The sequence below is a fragment of the Capsicum annuum genome, chromosome 4 (genome assembly GCF_002878395.1).
Source record: "Capsicum annuum cultivar UCD-10X-F1 chromosome 4, UCD10Xv1.1, whole genome shotgun sequence".
Lineage (NCBI taxonomy): Eukaryota > Viridiplantae > Streptophyta > Magnoliopsida > Solanales > Solanaceae > Capsicum > Capsicum annuum.
The window spans coordinates 5,673,168-5,701,018 of record NC_061114.1 but is presented as its reverse complement, the minus strand read 5'-3'; the positions used below and the strand labels follow the sequence as shown (position 1 = coordinate 5,701,018).

The window sequence follows — 27,851 nt, the reverse complement described above, 5'->3', positions numbered from 1 at the left end:
GTCGAGTCATTCCCCTTGACCCCTAGAAGACTTACCTTTTAGTCGAGTCATCCCCCTTGATTCCTATAAGGCATATATTTTAGTCGAGTCACTCTCCTTGATTTCTAGAAAATGCACTTTCTATTTGAGTCATTGCACTTAATCCTTATGAGACACACTTCCTTGTTAGTTTTTATTTGTCAGGTGAAACACTTTTTAATTAAACTTCTATCTCCAGAAGACGCACTTTCTAGTCAGAAATCCTCACTTTAATTCTTAGGAGATGCACTTCCTAGTCTTGGTCATTCAATTTTACTCTCAAGAGATGCATTTCTTGGTCAGAGTCTTGACACATTATTGCAACATGCAAGTAGGTATGATCTGACTTTCTCAAAAGTCTTCTGATGTTAAACTGGGGCAAAATTTAATTCTTGTGCTGGAGCTTTACTTTTTTGGAAAACGATTTTCTCTTTACAATAATTTTGTTTGGGATAATTTTCTTTCTAGTTTTGATGTGATTTCAGGAGCCCGTCTGAAGCAAAGGGCGAATAAATGGAAAGTCAAGCAACAAGGTGAAGAAATTGGAAATCAAGCAACAATTTGAAGAAGTTGAAAGTCAAGTAACAAAGTGAAGAAAATGAAAGTTAACAGATCGAAAATAGCAAGTCAGGAGCCCGCCTGGAGAACAGGGTGATGAAATTGAAAACCAAGAAACAAGTTGAAGAAATTTCAAATCAGGAGCCCGCCTGAAGAATAGGGTGATGAAACTCAAGTCAAGAGTCCAACAGAATCTGCGTAGATAGGATTTTATAATTTCATTTATGTTTTTAACTTGTAATTTTTATTTTTGATGTAATAACAGAGCCGTAGACCGGAAACTCGATGGGACCTCACTCGACACTCCAACTTGGCATAGTCCATCATCTTCCAATCCTTTGAGATAACTGTCACTAGATTCCCTCATAACTTGGGTAGGTAGGATGTCCTAAGTCAAGAGCTGATTTCCCTCCTTCCTCATGCTCCGTGCTTTTGAATAAAGGTCAGGACAAAATTCTGTCTCGTTGTCTACTGCTTTGTATGAAAACACCATGTGTTTACATCCAAAGGAGGCATGATGTAGACACGTAATTTTGTCCTTTCTAGAAAATATTTTAATCATTTTTATTTTATTTTATTTTTTATTTTTATTTTTATTTTTATTTTATTCACCTTACCATACTTTTGTTTAATTGATAATTTCTCTCCAAAAAAAAGAATTGAAAATAATTAAATACATAGCATCTTTTCCACCTCACTATGCCACCTCAACACCTCACTTTCCATTTTTCATTGGATATATGCAAAAAGCATACGCCCTACTCATTTTCCACACGCCACTCTCATCTTTCCACATGCCACACTAACTTTTTCACACACTTATTCCCACAAACCACCAATTATATGCTTCCACATAGGATAATAAATAAAGAAAAAAATAAATAAAAAATATAAAAGAAAAATTCAAAAAGGGGAAAAGGGGGAGGCTCATTCTTTCATCATCTTCTTCTCCACAATAACAAAAATCACCAAATCATCTTCCTCACAAGAAGAACAAAAAAAATGAGGGAGAGAAGAGAGAATCGCGCGAGAGAAAAAAAAATTTAGAGAGTGCCGTGAAAAGTGTTGTAAACAGTGTTGTGAACAATGCCGTGAATAGTGTTGTGAATAGTGTCGTTTTGGAGTTCGATTGGATTTACGGAGCTTTACTTTTGGGTCTCAAATTTTTCAATACGGAGTTGGAGTTCGTCATTGTTGAGGTCCTATTAGGAATTCTATAGTCCGAGATTTCTTGATTTTATTATCAACAAAATCGATTCTTCAAAGGTCCATCTCTCAACTCTACTTTTTTATTATATCGAAGTTGGTTAATATCGTGATTTTGTGGTGTGGTTTTGAATATTTTGAGTAAAATGTTAATTGTTGTTGTGGATATGAATGATTGGTATGCTTATATGTTTGAATCTTTGTTGGGGCATGTGTTGTTGGTTTCGGATTTGTAAAAGTGATTTGATAGTCGAACTGGTTTAATAATGTGGTTAAAAATGAATTTGGGGGATGGAATTGAGGAATTGATTAAAGAGTTGAATTTAGATTAGCTTTGGTTTATTGTTGTTTTGTTTAATTCGTAATGAGGATGAATATTGTTGGAATGTGATAAAATTATGATATGTTGAAATGGATAGGCGAATGTTGGTTTGGGTAGGCAAAAATTTAGGAATAAGTTTTCTTGTTGAATGTTTGAATGTAGAATTTGAGTTGAACAGTTTGGTTTTAGTTCTTGCATTTGGAAATGTATTCATTTAATCAGGGAATGCCTCGCGATCACTTGTATTTATTCACTGGGGAATGCCCCAAAGTATTTTGTATTTGGAGGACGTCCGTGATGAAGGTTCGTCGCATCGGGTAGCATGGGAGCGTAGTATAAATTAGTGTAGGTTAGAATAGGATTTACATTTTCGCATTCTTTTTTCTATTTTGGACTGTATAATTGGACTAGACATTGATTTTGGATCTGTTTGCTTGATTGATCATTTTATTTATGTTTGGTGTAGTTTATACATTCACAGTCTTCAAATTAGCCGATATACTCCACCAAGCGATCGTGGTCGAACCACGGGATCGAGGGTTGCCTAACACCTTCCCCTTGTTCAACAGAACTCCTTAGCCGGAATCTCTGTTCGCGGATCAGTTTTATAGAGTCAAAACCGTTTTGAAAAAAGGATATCCATGGGTGACTTGGTACACCTGATTTATGCCGAGTGGCGACTCTGAATTTAAATGTAAATAATCCTTTCCAAAACAAAATTTTTATTTTTTGTCACTTTAATAATGAAAACCCTTTCGAAACACATAAAAATAATCTTTTGGAGTTAAAAAGGGGTGTGACAGACATCTTCCCAATGGTTTATGCAATGGTATCGCAATAATCAAAGGGCTTTATTTATCCACAAACAAGCTTCGAGGTCATATGCCTACAAGCTTATCGAATTGTTCACAACTTCAAATTTTGTCTTTATCGGATAATGAGTTTGATGGACCAATCCATAGTGAAATTGGAAGATTGAGTAACTTCCAGATATTAGAACTCGGAACCAACCATTTCTCTGGTACATTTCCTCTTATGAATACTAGCACTATTGTATCTTATTACTTCAGAATTTCATTTTATTACACATTAATTGCAGGGATAATTCCACAAGAAATTGGAAATCTTGTTAATTTGGCAGAGTTAGGCATGGAGGATAATCAGATTACTGGCTCTGTCCCGATCTCGATATTCAATATCTCATCGGTGCAAATTTTGTCACTGTGGCAGAACAATCTTAGTGGATTCTTACCACGGGAGATTCGCAACTTAACCAAGATGCAACATCTACAGATTAGTGGAAATAAGCTTATAGGTACATATATATTCTAATGGTGTCTCATGTTAATTTTTATAGATCCATTAGAACTATTAAAATTCTATGAATTTATGCATGTATTGAGTAATAAAATGTAACAATTATAAATAAATCTTCTAAACACCATATAAGGAGTGTTTGTTAATGTTTAAAATTAATCTGTTTTATGAAATAACCAGGTAATTTGAACTCCTGGTGTAGTTAGCTAACTTCTAATAAAGTATCAGTTTATATATTTGAGTCCATATGAAAATACAAACCTGCACAACCAGAAATTCGTAGAAAATTAAATTAACAAATTTAATACAAGAAAAAAATATATAATGTGTACGTCCTTCTTAAGACTTTTGATCAATAACAATAGGGAAAAGAAGTATATAGTCATTACACAATTTTCAACAGTCTTCTTCATCAAGTCAAACTAAAGAATGAATAACATAGAGAAGCATTGAGCTAAATAGTTCATCTGACTTGTATTCATTTTTTCATGTGTTGACAGGGGAAATAACCAAAGAGATAAGCAATCTCATTGAGTTGGAGGAACTTGATCTTGCGGATAATAGTCTTAGTGGTTCACTTGATACGGAGATCATTAACATATCAGGGATGAGAATAATCTTTCATCCAATAATCTATCAGGAAGCCTCCCACCAAACTTAGGTTCTATCGTACCCAACATTGAAAGACTCTTTCTGGGTAACTTAACCAATTTTGTTGGGACTATTCCTCATTCAATATCCAATTGTCCAAAACATACTATTCTTGACCTTTCCCATCAGCAAACTCACTGGATCGATTCCCTATTCTCTTGTATATTTGACTCATCTACAGTATCTAAACTTGGAGGGAAACAATTTAACAAGTGACTCACCGTTAAGCTTGCTGACATCCTTAACAAATTGTAGAAATTTAACAGTTCTATCTCTATCTTTCAACCCTCTAAACAGCATGCTTCCTGCCTCCACAGGGTATAAGCACAGAGCAGTGTTGGAAAGAACATGTTTATTAATAAAGCAGAAAGTGTATTAAATACAGTTACAGATAAACTAAGATGAGTCCTAAACTAACTAAACAAGATCAGTCCTAAATAAATAAAACTGCTGAAACATATATTGTGATTACACTTCTAATTACTAACTAACTTGACACGGGATGTGTCAATACGCCCCCTCAAGTTAGGTGGTGAGTTACTAAGCCTAACTTGAATAAATTCTTCTCAAAAGCCAGTTTAGGAAGTGCCTTGGTGAGAGTGTCAGTGATTTGATCGGCAGCATGGACGTGAACAACTCGAACCTTTTTTATGTCGACATAGTGGCGAACAAAGTGAAAATCCACTGCAGCATGCTTCACTTTGCTACGGAGGACTGGATTTTTACTCAAAAATGTGGCTCCAAGATTGTCACAATAAATGGTAGGCATCTGATGTATTGGAACGCATAGCTCAGTGAGAAGATTGGTAACCCACAGGGTTTCAGAAAGGCCACTGCCCTATATTTAGACTTAGTGGAGGAGCGAGAGACAGTATTTTGCTTCTTTAAGGACCAGCTAATCGGATTGTGACCAAGGAACAGAATATACCCGGATGTGGAAACTCTGTCAGCAATGTCCCCACCCCAATCTGCATCAGAGTACACGTGCAGGTTGAAGTCCCCAATAGGGGTTACGCGTAGGCCTAGTTGGATGGTGCCACACAGGTAACGAAGAACACGTTTCACTGCTTTCCAATGGAGATATGATGGTGCTTGCATAAGCCCGCCTAAGACCCGATGATAGTGTGTTGCATCAGTCAAGTAAGTACCATTAGATAGTGTGATTAGCTCAGATGCACTCATTGGTGCGTGGAAACTTTTGCAGTCGGTCATTAATTCATCATTCAGGATCTCATTCACATAGTTTGCTTGGGTGAGGATTAAACCGTCAGAGCTGCGTATCACTTCAACACCAAGAAAGCAGTGAAGATTACCCAAATCTTTAACAGAAAATTGAGAAGCAAGGGAAGCAATAACCTGATCGACATGGAAAGTGTTGCTCCCTGTAACAACGATGTCATCCACATAGACAAGGACAAACATTGTGTCACCTAGACCCTGCCTTATGAGTAGCGAGGCATCCGATTAATAAATCCTATGGATGAAAGATAACCCGTGAGGGCATTGTACCATGCCCGAGGGGCTTGTTTCAATCCATATATTGTCTTGCATAACCGACATATCTAAGTGGGTTTGTCATCACTAGTGTAGCCCGGAGGTTATGCCATGTACACCTCCTCTTCCAGATTTCCTTGGAGAAATGCATTGTTGACATCAAGCTGGCGGAGATTCCAATTATGGCGAAGTTCCACAGAAAGGATTATTTGGACTGTGGTAGGCTTGATGACTGGGCTGAAAGTCACATGAAAGTCAATGCCTGGCCTTTGACTGAAGCCTTTCGCAACCAGTCGTGCTTTATATCTATCAATGAACCCATCTGCTTTCCTTTTTATCCTGAAAAGCCACTTGCAAGAAACAATGTTTTTGGTTAGGTCAGGAGGAACAAGTTCCCAAGTCTGGTTTTTAATTAAAGCATCAAGTTCCTGTTTCATCGCTTCACACTACTCGGGATGTTTTTGTGGTTATTTAACAGTGGTGGGCGTGGTGGTGGGGTTCAATTTAGCCAAGTAATCAAAAATTTGTTTGGGTTTGGTGATATTATTTTTGGAGCGAGTGACAACACAGGTAGGGGGAGACGAACAGTGAGGTGATGAGGGAGCATATTCTGACTCGGGGAAAGGGCAAGTTGGCTGAGGAGTCACTTGAGTAGGTGGTGTAGTTTTCTTGCATTGATAAAAAAGGAGAGGTGGTAGGCTATTATATGTGTTTATGGGGATAGGTGTTGGTGAACTTGTAGTGGGATGTGGTGGTGGGAGACGCAGGTCAGTAGTTTGGAAAGAAGAGTCTGGTACAGTAGCAATTGAAGAAGGTGTGAGAGATAGAGATTTACCTGGAGAAGTTGCAGGAGTTGAATCTACATCAACCACTGATGCACTGTCCGAGTAGGATTGTGAGTGTAAGTTGATCTAGGATTTTTCCTGAGAGAAAACAGATATGGATGGGGAGTTCGCAATTTTGTGAGCATGTATTTCTAAGGGAGGAGGTAAATCTGGAAGTGGGGGAAAGTTGGGTGTAGGATGTGAAGACTCTAAAGTTGTGATATTTTCCCAGTTGCAACATTGGAGAATACAGTTTGAAAAGGATAAACATTCTCAATAAATTGCACATCTCGGGATAAATATACCTTTTAATCTATTGGATCAAAACACTGGTGACAGTGATGGGATAAGGAAAATCCAAGATAGACACACGCGGTGGATTTAGGTTCAAGTTTATTTTTGGAGTATGGTTTGAGCCAAGGATAGCATAAACAACCAAAAATCCACAGCGAGCTATAATCCGGTGATTTACCCAATAATCATTGGAATGGGGATTGATTATCCAATTGAGAGGTGCGCAGACGGTTGATGAGGTAGACAGTATTATGACACGCAAAAGACCAAAATTGAGGTGGAAGGGATGCCTCGTGTAAGAGAGTTCTTGCAGTTTCAACAATATGACGATGTCATCATTCTGCAAGGGCAACATGTTGAGGCATATAGGGTGGCGTTGAGAGGTGTTCAATGCCATGAATTGAGAGATAAGGTTCAAGACCTTTATACTCTCCTCCACCATCAGTATAAAGTGACATAATTTTGGTGTCAAAATGTTTTTCCATCATAGGATGGAATTTTTGAAAGATCTCTTTGACTTCGCTTTTAGTCTTTAATGTGTACAACCAAGTGTATTTCGTCTAATGATCAACAAAAATACAATAGTACAATTTTTTGTCAATAGATAAAACCGGTGACGGCCCCCATAAATCACTAAAAATAATTTAAAGCGGTTTAGAGCTACGCAAAGATAATTGGGTAAAAGGATGCCTGTGCACTTTATTAGATAAGAAAGAATTACAATAAAAATGTTTGTCACGCTCATGAAACGGGATCTTGAATTTATTTAAAATAAACCTAATAACTCTAGAATGAGGATGACCCAAACGTTGATGCCAAGTGGTCAACGGAATGGATGTGGAGGTCAGGTGAGCTTGGGGATGTGAGGCAGGCCACTCATAAAGTCCATTGTTGGTGCGACCGTGCACCAGCGGTTTCTGCATTTCCAGATCCTTCACAACAAAGTTAAAAGGAAAAAATTCAATGGACTTTAGATTGTCTTGACAAAATTTGGAAACAGAGTTTACGCTTAATGGATGGGGCACACAAAGTGTCGTATCTTTAAAACATTATTTGATGCATTTAATTGAATAGAACCAGTGTGAGAAATAGGAATTTTGTTACCATCACCCATGGAGACATTCTCGTTACCGGGGTACGGTTGTAAGTTGTGTGTCTCCGTAGTAATGTGGTGGGTGGCTCCCGAATCGACTATGCAGGGACTGGTGGCAGCAGTAAATCGGGCCGCATAGTTGGCTTTTGCCTCAAAGTGATTATGTGATTTTGAGCGGCATACGTTGGCGGTGTGGCCAATCCTATTGCAAAGTTGACATCGAGTGATAGATCTTGGATTTGGGTTACACTGCCACTGTGGAGTGTTTGGATGTGAATTCTGGTGCCATTGTTGTGAAGTGTTGTTCGGCGTGCGATTGTTGCGATTGTTGGCATTGAATTTGGTAGGAGTTGCGACTGCAGCAGTTATGGGACCGAATAATTTCTTAGCATCCTCATGGCGAAGAAAGAGTTCATGATCAAGTAGCTTTTCAAACAATTCCTCATAAGAGACAGTCGTATACGGGCACGAATGGCAGCAGAGATTTCACGAAACTCAGGACCTAGGCCACTGAGTATTTTGACGATGAGTTCAGGATTGGATACAGGAGAACCAGTAGTAGCTAACTCATCCGAAAGGGACCGAATAGTATGAAGATATTCGGTGATGGAATGAGAGTCCTTCGTGGTACGAGCAAGTTGATCACGTAGACTGAAGACCCGAGTTTGTGATCTGTTTGCATAAGTTGTGTGCAAAGCGTCCCACGCAGATTTGGACGAGTTGGCTGCAGCAACAGTACAGGCAATTATGGGTTCAACAGAGGCCATAAGGGCATTCTTAATAAGTTGATCCTGATGAAACCAAGTTGAAAACGCAGGATTGGGAGATATGTTTCTTCCAACAGTGAGGGTCGGACTAGGGGCTGGAGTGGTCCCGTCGAGATGGCCAAAGAGATTGTAGCCATACATAAGCATGGAAAATTGAGCTTTCTAGGTGGCAAAGTTGTGGTCACCGCTGAGTTTGATGGGTAATTGAGATGCTGGGTTGAATTGGATTATAATGTTAGCACCTGTTGCATTGTCAGCATTAACAAATCTAAGGTTGGCCATTTTTTTTTTTTGGCTGATCTGCGCAAGGAAGGGGATGAAGAAAAAAATTGGATCGTTCTATTAGAGCGTATAACTCTCTGATACCATATAAGTACAGAGCAGTGCTGGAAAGAAGATGTTTATTAATGAAGCAGAAATCATATTAAATAGAGTTACAGATAAACAAAGATGAGTCCTAAACTAACTAAACTAGATCAGTCCTAAATAAATAAAAGTCCTGAAATATATATTGTGATTACACTTCTAATTACTAACTAACTTGACACGGGATGTGTCAATACAGGGAACCTTTCCACATCTCTTAGAACATTTTTCGCCCTCAATTGTAAAATCCAAGGGAGAATTCCAGATGAAGTTGGGAACTTAAGCAGCTTATTAGACCTTAGAATTTCTGGAAACAACTTGGTTGGATCGATTCCCTCAACAATTGGCAACTTGAGAAAGCTTCAGCACTTCGACTTAACTAATAACAAATTAACAGGATTTATTGGAGATCATATATGTAAATTGCAGCATTTGGGTGATATTTACTTGGGTAAAAATCAACTTTCAGGATCTCTTCCTAATTGTTTAGGGAATATTACTTCCCTTAGGGAGATACATCTTGGTTCCAATAAATTGAGTTCCAATATACCACCAAGCTTAGGGAACCTTCAAGATCTAGTAGTTCTTGACTTATCATCAAACAAGATGGTAGGTTTTTTACCTCCAGAAATTGGAAATCTAAAGGTTGTGACACTGATAGATCTGACAATGAATCAATTCTCAAATGAAATTCCTAGAAAAATTGTAGGATTGCAAACTCTGGTGCACCTTTCTTTGAAACATAACAAATTGCAAGGATCTATACCTGACTCAATGAGCAACATGTTAGGTTTGGAATTCCTAGACCTTTCTCATAACAATATATCTGGAATCATTCCTATGTCTTTGAAGAAACTTAAAAACCTGAAATATTTCAATGTTTCTGTCAACAAGTTGTATGGTGAAATACCCTCAAGTAGTCCTTGCAAGAATCTCCCGAGTCAATTTTTCATCAACAATGAAGCATTGTGTGGTTCTTCAAGGTTTAGTGTCCCTCCATGCCCCACTTCATCAAAGCATAGATCTAATAGCAAAAAAGTTCTTGTTCTTTTTCTTTTGCTGGGAATTGCACTAGTATTTGTTCCTAGCATCTTTGTGTTTTTATGGAAAAGGTATAGAAAAGGTAAAAGAGCTCTTCAACAACCTGATTCATTGGCTGCCATAACAAGAGAAAGAAATTCATACTATGAACTGCTTCAAGTAACTGATGTGCTTCGCGAGAGTAATCGGATTGGTTCAGGAAGTTTTGGCTCTGTTTACAAAGGTGTTCTCAGAAGTGGAACTGCCATTGCAGTCAAAGTGTTCAATCTGCAACTAGATGCGGCATTCAAGCGCTTTGATATGGAATGTGAAGTTCTGCGCAGCCTTCGCCATAGGAATCTAGTAAAAGCCAATACTAGTTGTTCCAACCTTGATTTTAAGGCTTTAGTTCTCGAGTATATGCCTAATGGAAGTATTGAAAAGTATTTGTATTCGCACAACTACTTCCTAGACATTAGGCAGAGGCTAAGCATAATGATAGATGTGGCATGTGCATTGGAATATCTTCACCATGGGTGCTTGTCCCCTGTGATCCACTGTGATTTGAAGCCTGGTAATGTCTCTCTGGATGAGGACATGGTTGCCCACCTAAGCGATTTTGGGTTATATTGCACCGGGTATGCTTCTTAATTTTGCTTATTATTCCTTTCTTTTTTCCCCACCTAGAATGTATATTGTATCTTTAAATTAATTGTTTGAATGTAGAGTATGGACTAGATGGGTTAGTTTCAACAAAGTGTGACGTCTATAGTTACGGGATCATGTTGCTTGAAACGTTTACCAGGAGAAAGCCTAATGATTTTCAGGGAGATCTTAGCTTGAAGCAATGGGTGAGTCATTCACTCCCAGAGACAGTAATGGACGTTCTAGATGCCAACTTGATAACACCAATGAATAATCGCTTACAGAATGAGCTAGATGTTGTAGCATCAATCATGAAAGTAGCATTAGATTGTTGTGCCGAATCTCCAGCAGGAATGACTAACATGAAAGATGTTGTAAGAATGCTAAAGAAAATCATTATTCAACTTCTTGCATGCTAAGAACGTTGTTGGATTCTGTTGTCCAAATCACTTGTTTTTTGCAAAATTTTGCTTAATTGTTGGATTCCTGTAAAGATGGCTTTCTCTTTTTCGTTTTAGCACTTGATTTTAGCGTGATTCTGTTGCAATAAATCTGCTCGTATGGACTTTACATGGTGCAGCCTTTTGACAGAACGTCTCAAAAAATACTAAAAATAATATTACACTCAAATTTAGAGTTCTTCAGAGCCTTCAAAGTGTAAATACAGATTGGAAAGAATATATCAAGACTAGAATGACAAGAAATAAGTTGGGCTCTCTCTTACTGTTGACCTCTTATCCACAGGGAAGAGTCCCCGGGTAACCTGATGGTCATCAAATAAATCTAAGATGAGTATATTTTCTTTTATGCTTGTCTCAAAGTAGACTAAACACCTACTTACTCGAGCACGAGACATTATATGGACAGTAAAACAAAATAATCTTCCTGAATCACTTGTGCACAACAAACGTTGAACCCATGAGATATAGCAGAGACACTAACACTTTGCAACAAATTCATTTGGTCAATAAATCATGTGGGGTAAGCTGCATATTCATTTCACGCAGATTTATCATCGATCAGTAGCAAAATTTCCAACCATTCCACCATATACACGAATTAATATGGATGTTGTCATAAAAAGAAACCATCTTAATCATCTATATCTATATATTATTAAAAGGAGAGGACAAAGCCTCTCCATTAAGCCACGTGGAAGCATTACATATTGACACATGTCAGTTTAGTTAATTAGTTAGGAAATAATTGTTAAATTAGTTGGTTTAAAAATTTTGATTCAAACTTTCAGTTACTTAATTTTATAGTCATTTGTTGTTTTTAAAATATCAAATTCAAATTATCAGTTAATTTACAAATTTTAATTTTTTGTATCGAATTTGGTATATTAGTTGGTTATAATTCTACCCTTTACACTATACAAGGAATTAGTTAGGTTAGTTATGACATATTACTTAATGCTTTTTAAAATATTTTTAATTTTAAAAACTGCCATAGCAGCTTTCTCATAAGTAGCATATCCCGTATTTATTTAAAGTTCAAATTCAAATATTGGAGAACATAACAGCATCTCAGCAGATGCACATTTCCCTCAATATTGGGTTACTTTTTTTAAAAAAAAAAACAAAACATTTTTAACTTTCTTTTTTATAAAAAAAATTATCACAATATATAGTCAGCAGTTTAACATATGTGTTAGTACACAACTACTCTTCCACCTTATCCATCACTTCCCCTATTATATCTCATCATCCAAAACATGTCCTACTTCCATATAACTCCTTATATAGGGTAAAATACTTCAATTATCATCCAAAACATGTCCTACTTCCATATAACTCCTTATATAGGGTAAAATACTTCAATTATGCAGATCTCATTCAACATTCTCCAAATACTGACGTCTTCTTAAAAATTGTCATGGTGCAATGACTTCTGTCAGCCTAATTTAATCATTTTTCCTATAAGACACGTTTTTCCTCTATTAACTCTTTTCATCTTTTGACTATCTCATTAGATTATGAAGATAATAAAACACATTAATCGAGTAGATTTTCATAAATTCATCAAATATGTGATACTAGAAAGGGAAGTAAGCAAGAAACTACTGATTTCCTCTCCCAAATATATTTAGTTTGTACTATGTTATGTATATTACTTTGTCGATTATCAAGTTTACATGGTTATATGTTGCTCTTTCTGCATCAAATTTAAGTCTGATGTAAATTTATCAAGTTATGCTCTTAAATTTTGAAGGTTCTTGAGTAGTATATTACTAATTGAGGGAGGAATCTATAGATTGATTTTAAAATAAGAAGTCTTCCAGTATAAATCAAGTATATTGCTGCAGTTTGAAGGTAGATTCTTTCTCCTATTTTGTCGGTTGAACTTACTATATAGTAATAGATACGAAAACTTTATTATTTTACATGTTGAAGAAGAAGTAGATAAGTGCTGCTTAATGATTCCTCAAAAATCGAACTTATATTATATAGTAATAGATATGAAAACTTTATTATTGTACATGTTGAAGAAAACGCAGATAAGTTTTGTTTAATTATTCCACAAAAATCGAATAGGTAATAGATTTTCTACCCAATTGTGGATAGAAGAAGCATTCAAAAGAAGAAGTTGAACAAACAAAAAAAAGAAATAGTGAGAATTTTCAGGTATTGTGAATTTTATTTCTTCGCGAGTATTTTATCGTTTTTTGTTGAAATTGTTGTATTGTAAGCCTGTGGTTTTGTACATTTTACTTAGGATTTTGCAATTCAGTAATGTTTTTGATTATATTCTTTGTTTATTTGGGAAATCCTTTTTTTGGATTCTTGGAATTTGGAATGAACTAGAAGCAATATTCTAATGCAGCAGCTACAGCTTTGTACAACTACATGGGCAATGCGTGGGCGACATACTTTCATTGCTAAGTTTCTTTAGTGTGCACATTGGAACATTTGTCCTGTCAAACTCTAATTTTGACTATCTTCTTTATATCAAAATTAGTTTTTCATAAGAGGAATACATATAGTGGAAGATAGAAAGTCGGAGGCATTACAACAGAAAATTGATCATACTTACTTAACTTCAAAGGTTGTTGTAGGAAGGTATTGGTTTTTCTCCAATACTCCCTTTTCTCTTAATACATTACAGTTTTGAAGATGGTTACAACTTACCTACTTATCCTTTTTTGTCGTAATTGAAGGAGTTCTCAAATACGCAGTATTGCATTTCTTAGGTCACCTAATTTTGAGTATCTGTATTTGTTTTCTGTCTCAGGTATTCTTAGCTGTTTATGTAATCAATGATCTACTGATGAGCCCATCTTTGAAAGCCTTGGTATGGGCCTTGCCATCAAATTGAAATAAGTGCTCCTCTTTTGAGGAAAATGTTGTTCCGATTAATCTCATTCATGTGAATAGGTTCCTGCTCTCTTGCACTATTACATATATATCAATTTTGCACAGTTGTTGATTAATAGACATGCCTATGCTAATGCTATCATTCAATTTACAGCTTACTATGTGGTTGTTGATGAGTCTATTGGAAGACAATTTGCAATAGTCTCTTTGGAGCGTGGTAAGATGATTTTGGTTCGAACTATAGGGATGAAAATGTTGTAACAACTCGTCCGAATAACCTGAACAAGGAATTTAGGTAATTAAAAATTAAAATTTACATTAGTATTATGTAAGGGCAGAAGGCAGAATTTTCTATTAAGTCATTTAATTGCAGTACTCTCTTAAGTATATTCCTAAGTTTATGAAGCATATGCAGAACATCCTGAAGAAGTAATTGTTGCGTTCTATGACTTTTTTAGAGTGGGGAAGATGCCAGTCAGCGACACTGAAATTGGTGAATCGCATATTGCTAGCACCATCTATGCTACTTTTTCACTGTTTTTTTTTTCACTAACACTTTCAAGATTAAGCATTTCTCCAACCCTCCCTCTGTGTTCTTGTGGGTGTTCAACCAAATTCCAAGCTCATTTTAAAAGAATCACATCTTTTATGTCTTTATAGTGTTGAGGAGGTCAAGAATGGTTGCAAAAAGTTGAGTTTTGGGGTTGGAACTCAGAAAACAGTGGAGCTACAGCAACAAGATTGCAATAGCTGAGAAGTACACGAAGTATAGGGACTCTAAACAACCGGTTGGGGTTAGAGTTAAAGATCTTCTTGATCGAATGATCCTTGAAGAAAGCATAGGCTAAATAATTCTGATTGATAAGACTGAATCTATAATTAAAATCACGAAGCACTATTATTATGTCGGAACATTTTTAAATCTTTAAAATACAGCCATTTCCATATTTTTAATTTATTTATGGTACATTTTGTTTGCATCTATTTGTTCTTCTAAGGTTGGTTTTCTTAATTTTTGGAGATTCGATAATGTTATTCTATATAAAATAGTAAGTCGTGTTTACTTGGATCACTACTTAAGTTACATTTATATAGTTTATATAATTTGCATATTTGTTTACAATTTTTTGGTTTCATTTTAATTTCCTTATTAGTTATTGTGTGTTACTTTTCTCATAGTTGTTTTTAGTATAATAGTCATTGCTACTATGACTTATGTTTTGATTAAACTTCAATCGTCAATAAATTAATGAGTTTTCTTTATTCGACGTGCAACAGTTTTGAAAATTTATGCCTTTCACCAATTAATCATTTTTTCTTGATTAAAAAAAAGTTGAGATATGATTTGGGAAGCGATATCTACAAGATAATTTTGTATTTATTGCGTTTGAGACAAAATATAATACCTATGGCATTTGAATGTAGATTAATTTTAGGAGGTTCAAATTCTGAGATTTTAATAAATTATATGGGGTATAAATCAGCCACAATTAATAAGGCAATATGAAATAAAACATTTATTTGATAATGATTGTACATAATAAAAGTGTTGGTGAATTTCTTTCTTTGAAGTTATCCGCGCATCGCGCAGGTACATATACTAGTTGTTTCTAAAGGGACGTGGAATTTCTAAAGTGGACAACTAAAAATTAATGGAGGAAATAATATCTATTTCGCAGGGCAAGGCTTTAAGAGAACTTTGTCTTGGGGCATAACTTGTGTCACTGAACTTATGCCTAGCAAATTTTTTTGCCTTGTGTTTTTTTTTTTTTCACTGTGAAGGACATTTTTGACCATTTTTCGTTTAACTTTAAGTGCTAAAGAAAATAAAATTAAATATCACCCCCAAAATAATTCATGTGCAAATGAACCCTTGGACGAGGGTTATGTTGGGTTGAGCTAAAATCAGTCAATATGAAAATATATTGTGCTCAATCCTCCAAATTTTGGGCAAATTGGATGGATCATCAACATTAGAAAAATCAACCAATAGGAAAATGTTTAGCCATTTTGAAATATCTACTTCCAAGAAATTGTACACCATATCATGAGCACTAACTGTACATTTGATTGTAAAATTATTGGATGACTCCTTTTCCAAGTCAAGCACTAACTATATTTCTTTCTTGATCTGCCACTTAAATTTTTTGTTTCCAAGTCGAACACTAACTATATGTCATTCTTACAATGACATAGGCGGATTCCAGATTAAAATTTTATGAATTTAATCTTTTAGGGGTGTTTGGTGTGAGGAATGAGGAAAGATAATATCGGGATAATTTTTTAGTACCCCTTAATCTCTTGTTTGGTTACAGAAGTGTGGAATAACTTATCACATGATTAATAGTTAGCACTGGGTTAAGTTATCCTACCTTAGGATGGTATAATAATACTGGAATAACTTATACTGGAATAAAATGTGTAAAATAACAAAATACCCTCCTTAAACCCTCTTTTATATATCGCTACATTTTAACGGTGGATTTGCAAAAATAGGTTTGCCACGTGGCCTTTTATTAGAGGTTCATATCATTAATTAAAATAAATCAATATTAATTTCGAGATAATAAGAGAATCTTCCATTTTAATTTAACTAAAAGACATGTCAAACAAAAGAGATAGAACATGTCTAGAAAACACGACACTTAAGAAAAGTTCACAAATAAAGTGTTTAAAGGCTATTTTGGCTTTAAAACATTTAAAATAAGACAATCCAAACATGCTCTACATGTTGTGTACTTTTTTAGATTTAAAAAAAAAATGTAAAAACATCCTAAAAATTAGAAGTTAATAGTCTCTTCGAAATATTAAACTATGATAGAATAATTTGCTAACTGTCTTATCTTTGATTGAGAATGTAAATAGTTTTTCATGTTGTCATATACATTACCTAACAATTAGTGACTGGAATCAATTATAGACTATGCCAATACAAATTAATGTTGTGTATCTTTTTATTAAAAAAGAAGTTCATGAAAACATACTCTAAAACAAGTCACAATTTCAAACAAATTATAAACTATAATTCAAAGCTCCGTTTATACTACCATCCCATATAAAAATATGCTAAATTAACTTTTACAAAAAGTAACTAGAATGCAAAAGAATACAATTTGTACTTGATAGGGAAAAAAGGATTATAAACGTGATATAATCAGCTATATAAACTATCGGGAAAAAGATCTGAAATATAACTAAACTTTGACGAAATTTGTTGTAACATGCCTCAACTTTATGGGGATCCTATAGTCCTCCGAGATTATTTTTTGCCATATTTCTGTGGCATATATTCACGCATGAACCATATTTACAATTCTAATTGAAACGTGCAAGACTTGGTGAAATTAGAATTCATAGGACCAATGGCGGAGCCATATGTTCATCGAAAAGAATACATTGTGTAGATACGTAAAAATATTTTTATGTATATATTACGAAATGACACTCTTTGATTTTTTCATGGATTTACTTCTTTATATTTTGAAATTTCTTGATGAAAAATTTACCCTGCCGCTGAATATACCGGAATGAAGAAAAGTATTTTATTTCAAAATCATGAAGACCAAAAGGGCGGCCTCATTGCTATTTAAAGTCTCAAAACCACATGTTATAGAGCTACCTACTAATATTTGCAATAATGGAGAAAGCCTTCACATTTTTTCTCTTAACACTCTTGTTGCTTATGGCTAATTCAGCCATGACCCATACCAATGTTACCACTGATCAATTAACTCTTCTGTCCTTAAAATCCCAAATTATTTCAGACCCCTTTCACTTCTTGAATGAAAGCTGGTCTCCTGCTACGTCTGTTTGTCATTGGGTTGGAGTCACTTGTGGTTCTCGTCACCAACGAGTCAAGTCCTTGAATCTTTCTAAGATGGCTCTTAAAGGCAGGATTCCCCGTGAATTTGGGAACCTCTCATTTCTTGTTTCTCTTGACTTGGGAAGCAACAATTTCCATGAAAATTTGCCTCAAGAAATGACACGCTTGCGTCGACTTAAGTTTCTTGATTTAAGTTTCAACAGCTTCAGAGGGGCGATTCCTTCTTGGTTTGGGATTTTACACCGACTTCAAGTTATTAATATTAGAAATAATAGTTTCACTGGTTCCATCCCTTATTCATTTTTTAATATATCCACACTTGAGACTTTGAATTTGAATTTCAATTCCATAGAGGGTAAAATCCCAAAAGTGATTGGAAGTCTTATAAACCTTAGAGAATTAAACTTGAGGGGCAACATGCTCATAGGTTCTATTCCTCTGTCACTCTCAAATGCCTCAAGGTTGGATACTTTAGATATAACTTTTAATTCACTTCAAGGAAACATTCCAGAAGGGATCGGTAATCTTCACAACCTGAAGTTGTTGGGCATACAAGATAATCAACTTACGGGTTCTATACCATTTACAATTTTTAATATCTCAAGAATTGAAGTCATTGCATTTAGAGGAAATAGCTTATCAGGATATCTTCCCAACGGTTTATGCAATGGTCTACCTATACTCAAAGGGCTTTATCTATCCGAAAACAAGCTTCGCGGTCATATGCCTACAAGCTTATCAAATTGTTCACAACTTCAAATTTTGTCTTTATCGGAAAATGAGTTTGATGGACCAATACATAGTGAAATAGGAAGCTTGACTAATCTGCAGGTCTTGGGTCTCGGGACTAACCATTTCACTGGTATGTTTCATCTTATAAATATTAGCACTATTGTATCGTATTACCTCAGAATTTTATTTTATTACACATTAATTGCAGGGATAATTCCACAAGAAATTGAAAATCTTGTTAATTTGGTCGAGTTAGGCGTGGAGAAAAACCAGATTACTGGCTCTGTCCCGATCTCCATATTCAATATCTCTTCGCTGCAAATTTTGTCACTGGCGCAGAACAATCTTAGTGGATTCTTACCACGGGAGATTGGCAACTTAACCAAGATGCAACATCTAGAGATTAGTGGAAATAAGCTTATAGGTACATATATATTCAAATGGTGCCTCTATATATACCCGTGAACTGCACGTGTCTTATGTTAATTTTTATAGATCCATTAGAACTATTAAAATTCTATGAATGTATGCATGTAATGAGTAATAAAATGTAGCAATTACCGATAAATCTTAAAAAGTGTGACAAGATAGTTCATTTCACTTTTATTTATTCTTTCTTCATGCGTTGACAGGTGAAATACCCAAAGAGATAAGCAATCTTGTTGAGTTGGATGTACTTGATCTTTTGACTAATAGTTTTAGTGGTTCACTTGATATGGAGATCTTCAACATATCAGGGCTGAGAGAAATTGATCTTTCATTCAACAATCTCTCAGGAAGCCTCCCACCAAACATAGGTTCCATCTTACCCAATATTGAAAGACTTCTTCTAGGTGAATTAACCAATCTTGTTGGGACTATTCCTCATTCCATCTCCAATTGTTCCAAACTTACTATACTAGGTCTTTCAGGCAATAAACTCAGTGGTTTGATTCCCAACTCACTTGGATATTTGACTCATTTACAGTACCTGGACTTGGAGAGAAACAATTTAACAAGTGATTCATCGTTCAGCTTCCTTATTTCCTTAACCAATTGCAGAAATTTAACATTGCTATCTCTATATTTGAACCCTCTTAATGGAATTCTTCCTGCCTCCACGGGGAACCTTTCCACATCTCTTACAAAAGTTACCGCCAGCAGTTGTAAAATCAAAGGGCGACTTCCAAATGAAATTGGGAACTTAAGGAGCTTATTATTCCTTGATCTTTCTGGAAACAACTTGGTTGGATCGATTCCCCCATCAATTGGTAACTTGGAAAACCTTCAGCGCTTTGACTTGAGTAACAACAAATTTACAGGATTTATTGGAGATTATCTTTGTAAATTGCAGAGTTTGGGTGCTATTTATTTCAGTCAAAATCAACTTTCAGGTTCTCTTCCTAATTGTTTAGGGAATATTACTTCCCTAAGGCAGATATATCTGGGTTCCAATAAATTGAGTTCCAATATACCACCAAGCTTAGGGAATCTTCAAGATCTTGTGGTTCTTGACTTATCGTCAAATAACATGGTAGGTTCTTTACCTCAAGAAATTGGAAATCTAAAGGTTGCAACGCAAATGGATCTGTCCATGAATCAATTTTCAAATGCAATTCCTACAGAAATTGGAGGCTTGCAAAATCTGGCGTACCTTTCTTTGAGACACAGCAAGTTACAAGGAGCTATACCTGACTCAATGAGCAACATGGTAGGCTTGGAATTCCTAGACCTTTCTAACAATAATATATCTGGAATCATCCCCAGGTCTTTGGAGAAACTTCAATACCTCAAGTATTTCAATGTTTCTGACAACAAATTGTATGGTGAAATACCCTCGGGGGGTCCTTTCAAGAACCTCTCGAGTCAGTTTTTCATCTACAATGAAGCATTGTGTGGTTCTTCAAGATTTAGTGTCCCGCCATGCCCCAGTTCATCAAAGCACAAATCAAATAGGAAAAAATTGCTAGTTGTTTTTATTTTGCTCGTAATTGCAGTTGCATTTGTTCCTATTACCTTTGTGATCCTATGGATAAGGTATAGAAGAAATAAAAGTGCTCCTCAGCAAGCTGATTCATTATCTACTATAATAACAGAAAGGATTTCATACTATGAACTGCTCCAAGCAACTAATGCGCTTAGTGAGAGTAATCTGATTGGTTCTGGAAGTTTCGGCTCTGTTTACAAAGGTGTTCTCAGAAGTGGAACTGCCATTGCAGTTAAAGTGTTCAATCTGCAACTTGATGCGGCATTCAAGAGCTTTGATACGGAATGTGAAGTTCTGCGCAGCCTTCGCCATAGGAATCTCGTAAAAGTCATTACTAGTTGTTCCAATCTTGATTTCAAAGCTTTAGTTCTCGAGTATATGGCTAATGGGAGTCTTGAGAAATATTTGTATTCGCATAACTACTTCCTTGACACCAAGCAGAGACTAAGCATAATGATAGATGTCGCATGTGCTTTGGAATATCTTCACCATGGGTGCTCGTTGCCTGTGATTCACTGTGACGTGAAGCCTAGTAACGTCTTGTTGGATGAAGATATGGTTGCCCACCTCAGCGACTTTGGCATTTCAAAACTGCTTGGTGAAGATCAGGGTGATTTGTACACTAAAACCATAGCAACATTGGGGTATATTGCGCCAGGTACGTCTCTTAGTTTTGCTGATTATCCCTTTCTTTTTGTCCCACCAAGAATGTATATTGCATCTTTAAATTAATTGTTTGATTGTAGAGTATGGGCAAGATGGGTTGGTGTCTACTAAATGTGATGTTTATAGTTACGGGATTATGTTGCTGGAAACGTTTACCAGGAGAAAGCCTAATGAGTTTGAGGGAGATCTTTGCTTGAAGCAATGGGTGAGTTATTCACTTCCAGAGGCCGTAATGGACGTCGTAGATGTCAACTTGGTAACACCAACGGGTAATCACATACGGAAGGAGCTAGATGTTGTGGCTTCAATTATGAATGTTGCATTAGATTGTTGTGCTGAATCTCCGGCAAGAAGGACAAACATGAAAGATATTGTCGGGATGCTACAGAAAATCAAGATTCAACTTAGTGCATGCTGAGCTTGTTCTCGGAATCTCTTGTTTCAAATCACTTGTTTGTTACAAATGTTTGCTAAATTGTTGGATTCATGTAAAGATTGCTTTTTTTTTTTTTAGCACTTGATTTTTGCATGATTGGGTTGAGCTAAAATCAGTCAATATGAAAATCTATTGTGCTCAATCCTTCAAATTTTGGGCAAATTGAATGGATCATCAACATTGGAAAAATCAACCTATAGGAAAATGTTTAGCAATTTTAAAGTATCTACTTCCAAGAAATTGTACACCATATCATGTGCACTAACTGTACATTTCATTGTAAAATTATTGGACGACTCTTTTCCAAGTCAAGCACTAACTATGTAGTATTTCTTTCATGGTCTTCCACACTTTCATATGGGCGATACCATAGCATGAATTAGAGTATGAAAGGGGAACATTCTGACTCCATAGCACTAACTATGGAGTATTTCTTTCATGGTCTTCCACACCTTCATATGGGCGACACCATAGCATGAATTAGAGTATGAAAGAGGAACATTCTGACTCCATAGCACGAACCAGAACATGAAGAAAGGGAGATATTCCTAAATGCCTAGTAGTCTCCTGCTTATAAGTGTGGCGCGATATACACCCATAAACAAGACTCTACCCGATGCGATTCGCAGACACCCTGGGACCATAAACCGTGCTCTGATACCAAGTTTATCACCACCCGAATTGGGGCCTGGCCATGACGGACATCCCGAAACATGAAGGCTCGGAACAACCTTCTCTATCTGGTAATCATGCACAACATTCATATAATAAAAGAAAATATGGAAATATAATCGAATACGGAAACATGGTCATACTCTGAATTTAATTTAGCAATGAAGGATAAAACCCCAATATCAACAAAACAACATCTGAACCAGTCTATGAAATCTCTACTATATCTGAAAATGAAAACTGTCTAAAACTGGGACAAGGCCCCCCCAGTGGACCTAAACCAAAATAAATAACATAATCTGAAAGACATAGGTCTGTTGGAATAAAGAAGGCTCACCAACTGTACACATCACTGCTGTTTATAAACTCTACGGCCTAGCAGGACCTCTGAACTGAGCTTTAGACCCTGGGAGGAAGGGGGTCAATACAAATGTATTGGTACGTAAAGCAATCCAAAATAAAGCTTTTCATATATATAAAATAGTTGAGAGCTAATCATAAAACATCATATAGGATATAAATTCCAAAACACATGGGCATTTTTTATAATCATAAAACCTTTTTGTCAATGCAATTTCTGATCTTTGTATTACTTCTGAGTTAGGTGGCACTCCACTACAAGTCTGATATTCTACGGGCTATATGGAATCTTTCATTGACTCCGCGGGAAAGCCCCCAACCCAAGTTTGCCACAAGGGTTGGAGTGTCTGAATCTAATACGCCACAGGACACTAGGCCAGCGTATAATAATATACCCGTATTGGCAAATCAAGGTTTTGGTCAATGAGTTATCTGAACTCGTACCTTTTTCGGAAAACCACTTAAGCTCTCTTTATGCCCAAATTTAGTCTGTTTTGAAACATGCATCATTCTAGTTTCAAAATCTGAAAATCTGATTTCAAACATGCATTCTATTCTGTTCTGAATTAACATGACATTATCTGGTATCGTCACACCAAGACTTGCAAGTCCTATTTTTGAGCCATAATGCATCCTACAAGATTCTTTCATCAAAAACTCAATTCAGACCACCCAAACATACCGATAGTATAAGAGATTTCATGTTCCGAAAACTATGCAAAAAATCTCATTCTTTCAATAAATATGTGGTGGTCATGTAATCTTTGACAAACTATGCAACTCTTCTCATTATATATTTATATTCAACATTGGTCAACATAAACATCCCTCTCTTTTGAAATTAAAATCATAATTCAATCATAGCATTAATCAAGGCATATCATATCAAGCTTTTCAAGATGCATTCAAAACAGTCCATAGCATATGAAATGTAAAGAAAAATCATAACAAGAGAGGGATTCTTTAGGATTCATGGTCTCAATTGTATATTCATCCTTAAACACATGCATACATATATGTAGAGTTTGTAAATCAATTTGGGGGAAGGTCTAAAGACCAAAACAATATCATCAAAGCTTCTAAAAACAAGATTAAAATCATAAATCTAAAACCCTATTCTTAAAAAATCATGATTTCTAAACCCTTTGCATAATTTAAAGAAGATTTCTATGCCCATGAAATTTTCGGAAAACCCCACGTACCTTAAATTATAAAATCTGAAAGATGAAACCTAGATCTTGATAGATGAAAGCCGGATCTTGATTTGTTTCTTAGAGATCTTGAACTTAAGGCTTGATTTTCTTGAATTTCTTGTTCTTGAAAAAAACCCTAATTGATCTTATTTTGAGAGTGAAGAGGAAGTTTTTGATGTTGTAAAATTGATAATGATTGATTATTAACACTTAAGGGGTGATTTAATTCATGTGAAAGATTTTTGGAGTGAGGAAAAGACCAAAATACCCCTAAGGAACCCAAAAAAAATTGCATAATTGCATCAGTTGACGGGCCAACACTCAGGTGATAAGTCGCCACCCAAGTAGTCACTATTGGGTTGGTTTTCACCATTCACTGCCTTAGGCTGACAACCAGGTCTGATGGGCCATCACACAGCTGATAAGTCGTCAGCCTCGTCGTCACGTTTTGGAAGACAGACACTTCGAAGAAAAATGAGCATAATTTTCAACTCCGATACCGGATTAAAGCGAAACCAGTGGCGTTGGAAATAGGACTCAAAGAAATTTCATTTGATATATAGTAGGCCACCTAGCTCGTCATATATAACGAGTTATTGTCAATTGAAGTTGATCCAAGTTTTGACGCTCACTAAACCTTGAACGATAGGAAAGCTTTCAACTAGTCCTTGAGTTAAGGGACCTCTTTGATCTCAATTCATGCTCAAATAGGTTCCCACACTACATAATTGAATAACATGCCAAATTTGCATAGGATTTAAGGCTTTGGGATCATCTACACATAAAAATAACGGTTTTTGTTCTAGTCCGAAATGTGGGGTGTTACAAATATCTATTTCACAGGGCAAGACTTTAAGAGAACTTTGTCTTGGGGCATAACTTGTGCCACTGAGCTTATGCCTAGAAAATTTTTTTGCCTCGCATTTTTTTTTTTTCATTTTTCGCTGTCAAGAACATTTTCGGCCATTTTTTGTTTAACTTAAACTGCTAAAGGAAAAAAAAAAATCATCCCAAAATAATTCATTTGCAGATGACCCCTTGGAGGTGGGTTATGTTGGGTTGAGCTAAAATAAGTCAATATGAAAATATATTGTGATCCTTCAATTTTTGGGCAAATTGGATGGATCATCAACGTTGGAAAAATCAACCAATAGGAAAATGTTTAGCCATTTTAAGTATCTACTTCCAAGAAATTGTACACCATATCATGTGCACTAACTTTACATTTCAAACTTACATTTCATTGTAAAATTATTGGACGACTCTTTTCCAAGTCAAGCACTATGGAGTATTTCTTTCATGGTCTTCCACTTAATTTATTTTTTTTTCCAAGTCAAATACCAACTTTATGTCATTCTTACATTTAATGACATAAGCAGATTTCCGATTAAAATTTTATGAATTTAATTTTTAAAGATTTTTGTATTGAACCGATTGTATTTGTAAAACTATGAGTTAGAACTTACTTTTGGTGCCAATTTAATATTTTTTTACACATAAATTTGTCTCTACATTAAAAATATTGGATTTAGATAAACTTAATATCTCTGTGATGCATCCACCACTAACCAAAGAAATCATTTTTTCTTGTCTTTGTGTAGAATTTTAATAAAAATGCGCACAATTGACTTTTGCAAAAGTTGTGATTATTACTTAACTCGCTCCATCCCATGCCCCATATAGAAGGAAATTCAACTATAATGACAGAGGCATAGATGAGCCACATTTTTTACTGCAGCGACATAAATGAGCCAAACTATTAACAGACGACATAAGATCGAGGTGTTTATTTGTTCAGGTTTTGAATAGTTAAAGGTCCTATTCGTGCACTGTCAAAGTTTAAGGTCAATGCTATAATTTGGTGTCAAGTTTAGGGTCATATTTAAGTATTATGCCAAAGAGTTTTGAATGAAAAGTATCTTAAAAAGGAGATAACGTTGCTATTTAAAGTTTCTAATCAGCAACGGTATTGGCCATAACAAGTTCCTTGTAATTTATGCAACTATGGAGAAAGCGTTCACCTCTTTTCTCTTAACTTCCTTGTTACTTCACTATGTTATGGCTAGTTCAGCCATGACCAAAACCAACATTACTACTGACCAATTGGCTCTTTTTACACTGAAATCCCAAATCATTTCAGACCCCTTTCATTTCTTGGATGAAAGTTGGTCTTTCGCGATGTCCGTTTGCCATTGGGTTGAAGTCACTTGTGGCTCTCACCACCAGAGAGTGAAGTCCTTGAATCTGAATTTCAATTCCATAGAGGGCCAGATACCAAAAGTGATTGGAAACCTTAGAGAATTAAAGTTGAGGGGTAACAATCTCATAGGCTCTATTCCTCTGTCACTCTCGAATGCCTCAAGGTTGGAGACTTTAGATATATCTTATAATTCACTTCAAGGAAACATTCCAGAAGAGATCAGCAATCTTCACAACATGAAAGTTCTATCCATACAAGATAATCAACTTACGGGTTCTATACCATTCATAATTTTCAATATTTCTAGAATCGAAGTCATTGCATTTAGTGGCAATAGCTTATCAGGATATCTTCCCTATGGTTTATGCAATGGTCTCCCAACACTCAAAGGGCTTTATTTATGGAAAAAAAAGCTTTGCGGTCATATGCCTACAAGTTTTTCGAATTGTTCACTACTTCAAATTTTGGCTTTACCGGATAATGAGTTTGGTGGACCAATGCATAGTGAATTTGGAAGATTGATTAACTTACAGATATTAGAACTCGGAATGAACCATTTCACTGGCGCGTTCCATCTAATGAATACTAGCACTATTGTATCTTATAACTTCAGAATTTTAATTTTTTGCACATTAATTTCAGGGATAATTCCACAAGAAATTGAAAATCTTGTTAATTTGGTAGAGTTAGCTATGGAGAAAAACCACATTACCGGCTCTGTCCCGATCTCCATATTCAATATCTCATTGTTGCAAATTTTGTCTGCGTGGGAGAACAATCTTAGTGGATTCTTACCACGGGAGATAAGCAGTCTCATTGAGTTGGAGGAACTTCGTCTTGCATTTAATAGTTTTGGTGGTTCACTCCCAATGGAGATCTTCAACATATCAGGGCTGAGAGTAATTGATCTTACAAACAATAATCTATCTGGAAGCCTCCCACCAAACAGAGGCATAGATAAGCCATATTTTTTACTGTAGCGACATAAATGAGCCAAACTGTTAACAGACGACATAAGATCGAGGTGTTTATTTGTTCAGGTTTTGAATAGTTAAAGGTCCTATTCATGCACTGTCAAAGTTTAAGGTCAATTTTATAATTTGGTGTCAAGTTTAGCGTCATATTAATGTATTATGCCAAAGAGTTTTGAATGAAAAGTATCTTAAAAAGGAGATAATGTTGCTATTTAACGTCTCTAATCAGCAACGGTATTGGCCATAACATGTTCCTTGTAATTTATGCAACTATGGAGAAAGCGTTAACCTCTTTTCTCTTAACATCTTTGTTGCTTCACTATGTTATGGCCAGTTCAGCGATGACCAAAACCAACATTACTACTTAACAATTGGCTCTTTTTTCTCTGAAATCCCAAATCGCTTCAGACCCCTTTCATTTCTTGGATGAAAGTTGGTCTTTCGCTACGTCCATTTGCCATTGGGTTGGAGTCACTTGTGGCTCTCGTCACCAACGTGTGAATTCCTTGAATCTTTCAAACATGGCTCTTACGGGCAAGATTCCCCATGATCCTGGAAACCTCACATTTCTTGTTTCTCTCAACTTGGGAAGCAACAATTTCCATGGAAATTTGCCTCAAGAAATGGGACATTTGCATCAGCTTAAGTTTCTTGATTTCAGTTTTAACAGCTTCAGAGGGGGGATTCCTTCTTGGTTTGGGTTTTTACACCAACTTCAAGTTCTAAATCTTGGAAATAATAGCTTCACTGGTCACATTCCTTGTTCATTTTCTAATATTTCCAAACTTGAGACTTTGAATATGAAATACAATTCCATAGAGGGCCAAATACCAAAAGTGATTGGAAGTCTTCTAAACCTTAGAGAATTAAACTTAAGGGGTAACAAGCTCATAGGTTCTATTCCTCTGTCACTCTCGAATGCCTCAAGGTTGGAGAC

The 27,851-nt window shown here is 35.8% G+C and overlaps 2 protein-coding genes and 1 long non-coding RNA gene across 4 annotated transcripts in view; all 3 read left to right on the top strand.

Moving 5' to 3' along the window:
- LOC124897617 overlaps positions 1 to 13,794 on the top strand; it is a 36,989-nt gene extending 23,195 nt beyond the window's left edge. Inside the window, exons 2-4 of one of the 2 annotated variants that reach the window (XR_007054385.1) lie at positions 12,832 to 12,890; positions 13,113 to 13,202; positions 13,537 to 13,794. This is a non-coding gene — a long non-coding RNA (uncharacterized LOC124897617). Of the gene's footprint in view, positions 1 to 12,506; positions 12,891 to 13,112; positions 13,203 to 13,536 lie in introns of those variants that run through there. The other variant, XR_007054384.1, reaches the window with a different exon arrangement.
- A 3,729-nt stretch (positions 13,795 to 17,523) lies between these two features.
- Positions 17,524 to 22,095, top strand: LOC107868347 (probable LRR receptor-like serine/threonine-protein kinase At3g47570). The gene is made up of 4 exons (XM_016715018.2): positions 17,524 to 18,577; positions 18,656 to 18,871; positions 19,080 to 21,071; positions 21,160 to 22,095. Exons 1-4 carry the CDS (start codon positions 17,530 to 17,532, stop codon positions 21,495 to 21,497), a joined length of 3,594 nt encoding a protein of 1,197 aa, XP_016570504.2. The 5' UTR covers positions 17,524 to 17,529; the 3' UTR covers positions 21,498 to 22,095.
- Positions 22,096 to 25,695: 3,600 nt separating this feature from the next.
- On the top strand, positions 25,696 to 27,454 carry LOC107869233 (leucine-rich repeat receptor-like serine/threonine-protein kinase RGI4). The gene is made up of 2 exons (XM_047410635.1): positions 25,696 to 26,213; positions 26,583 to 27,454. The coding sequence occupies exons 1-2, from the start codon at positions 25,745 to 25,747 to the stop codon at positions 26,918 to 26,920; spliced, it is 807 nt and encodes a 268-aa protein (XP_047266591.1). The 5' UTR covers positions 25,696 to 25,744; the 3' UTR covers positions 26,921 to 27,454.
- Positions 27,455 to 27,851: the final 397 nt, after the last annotated feature.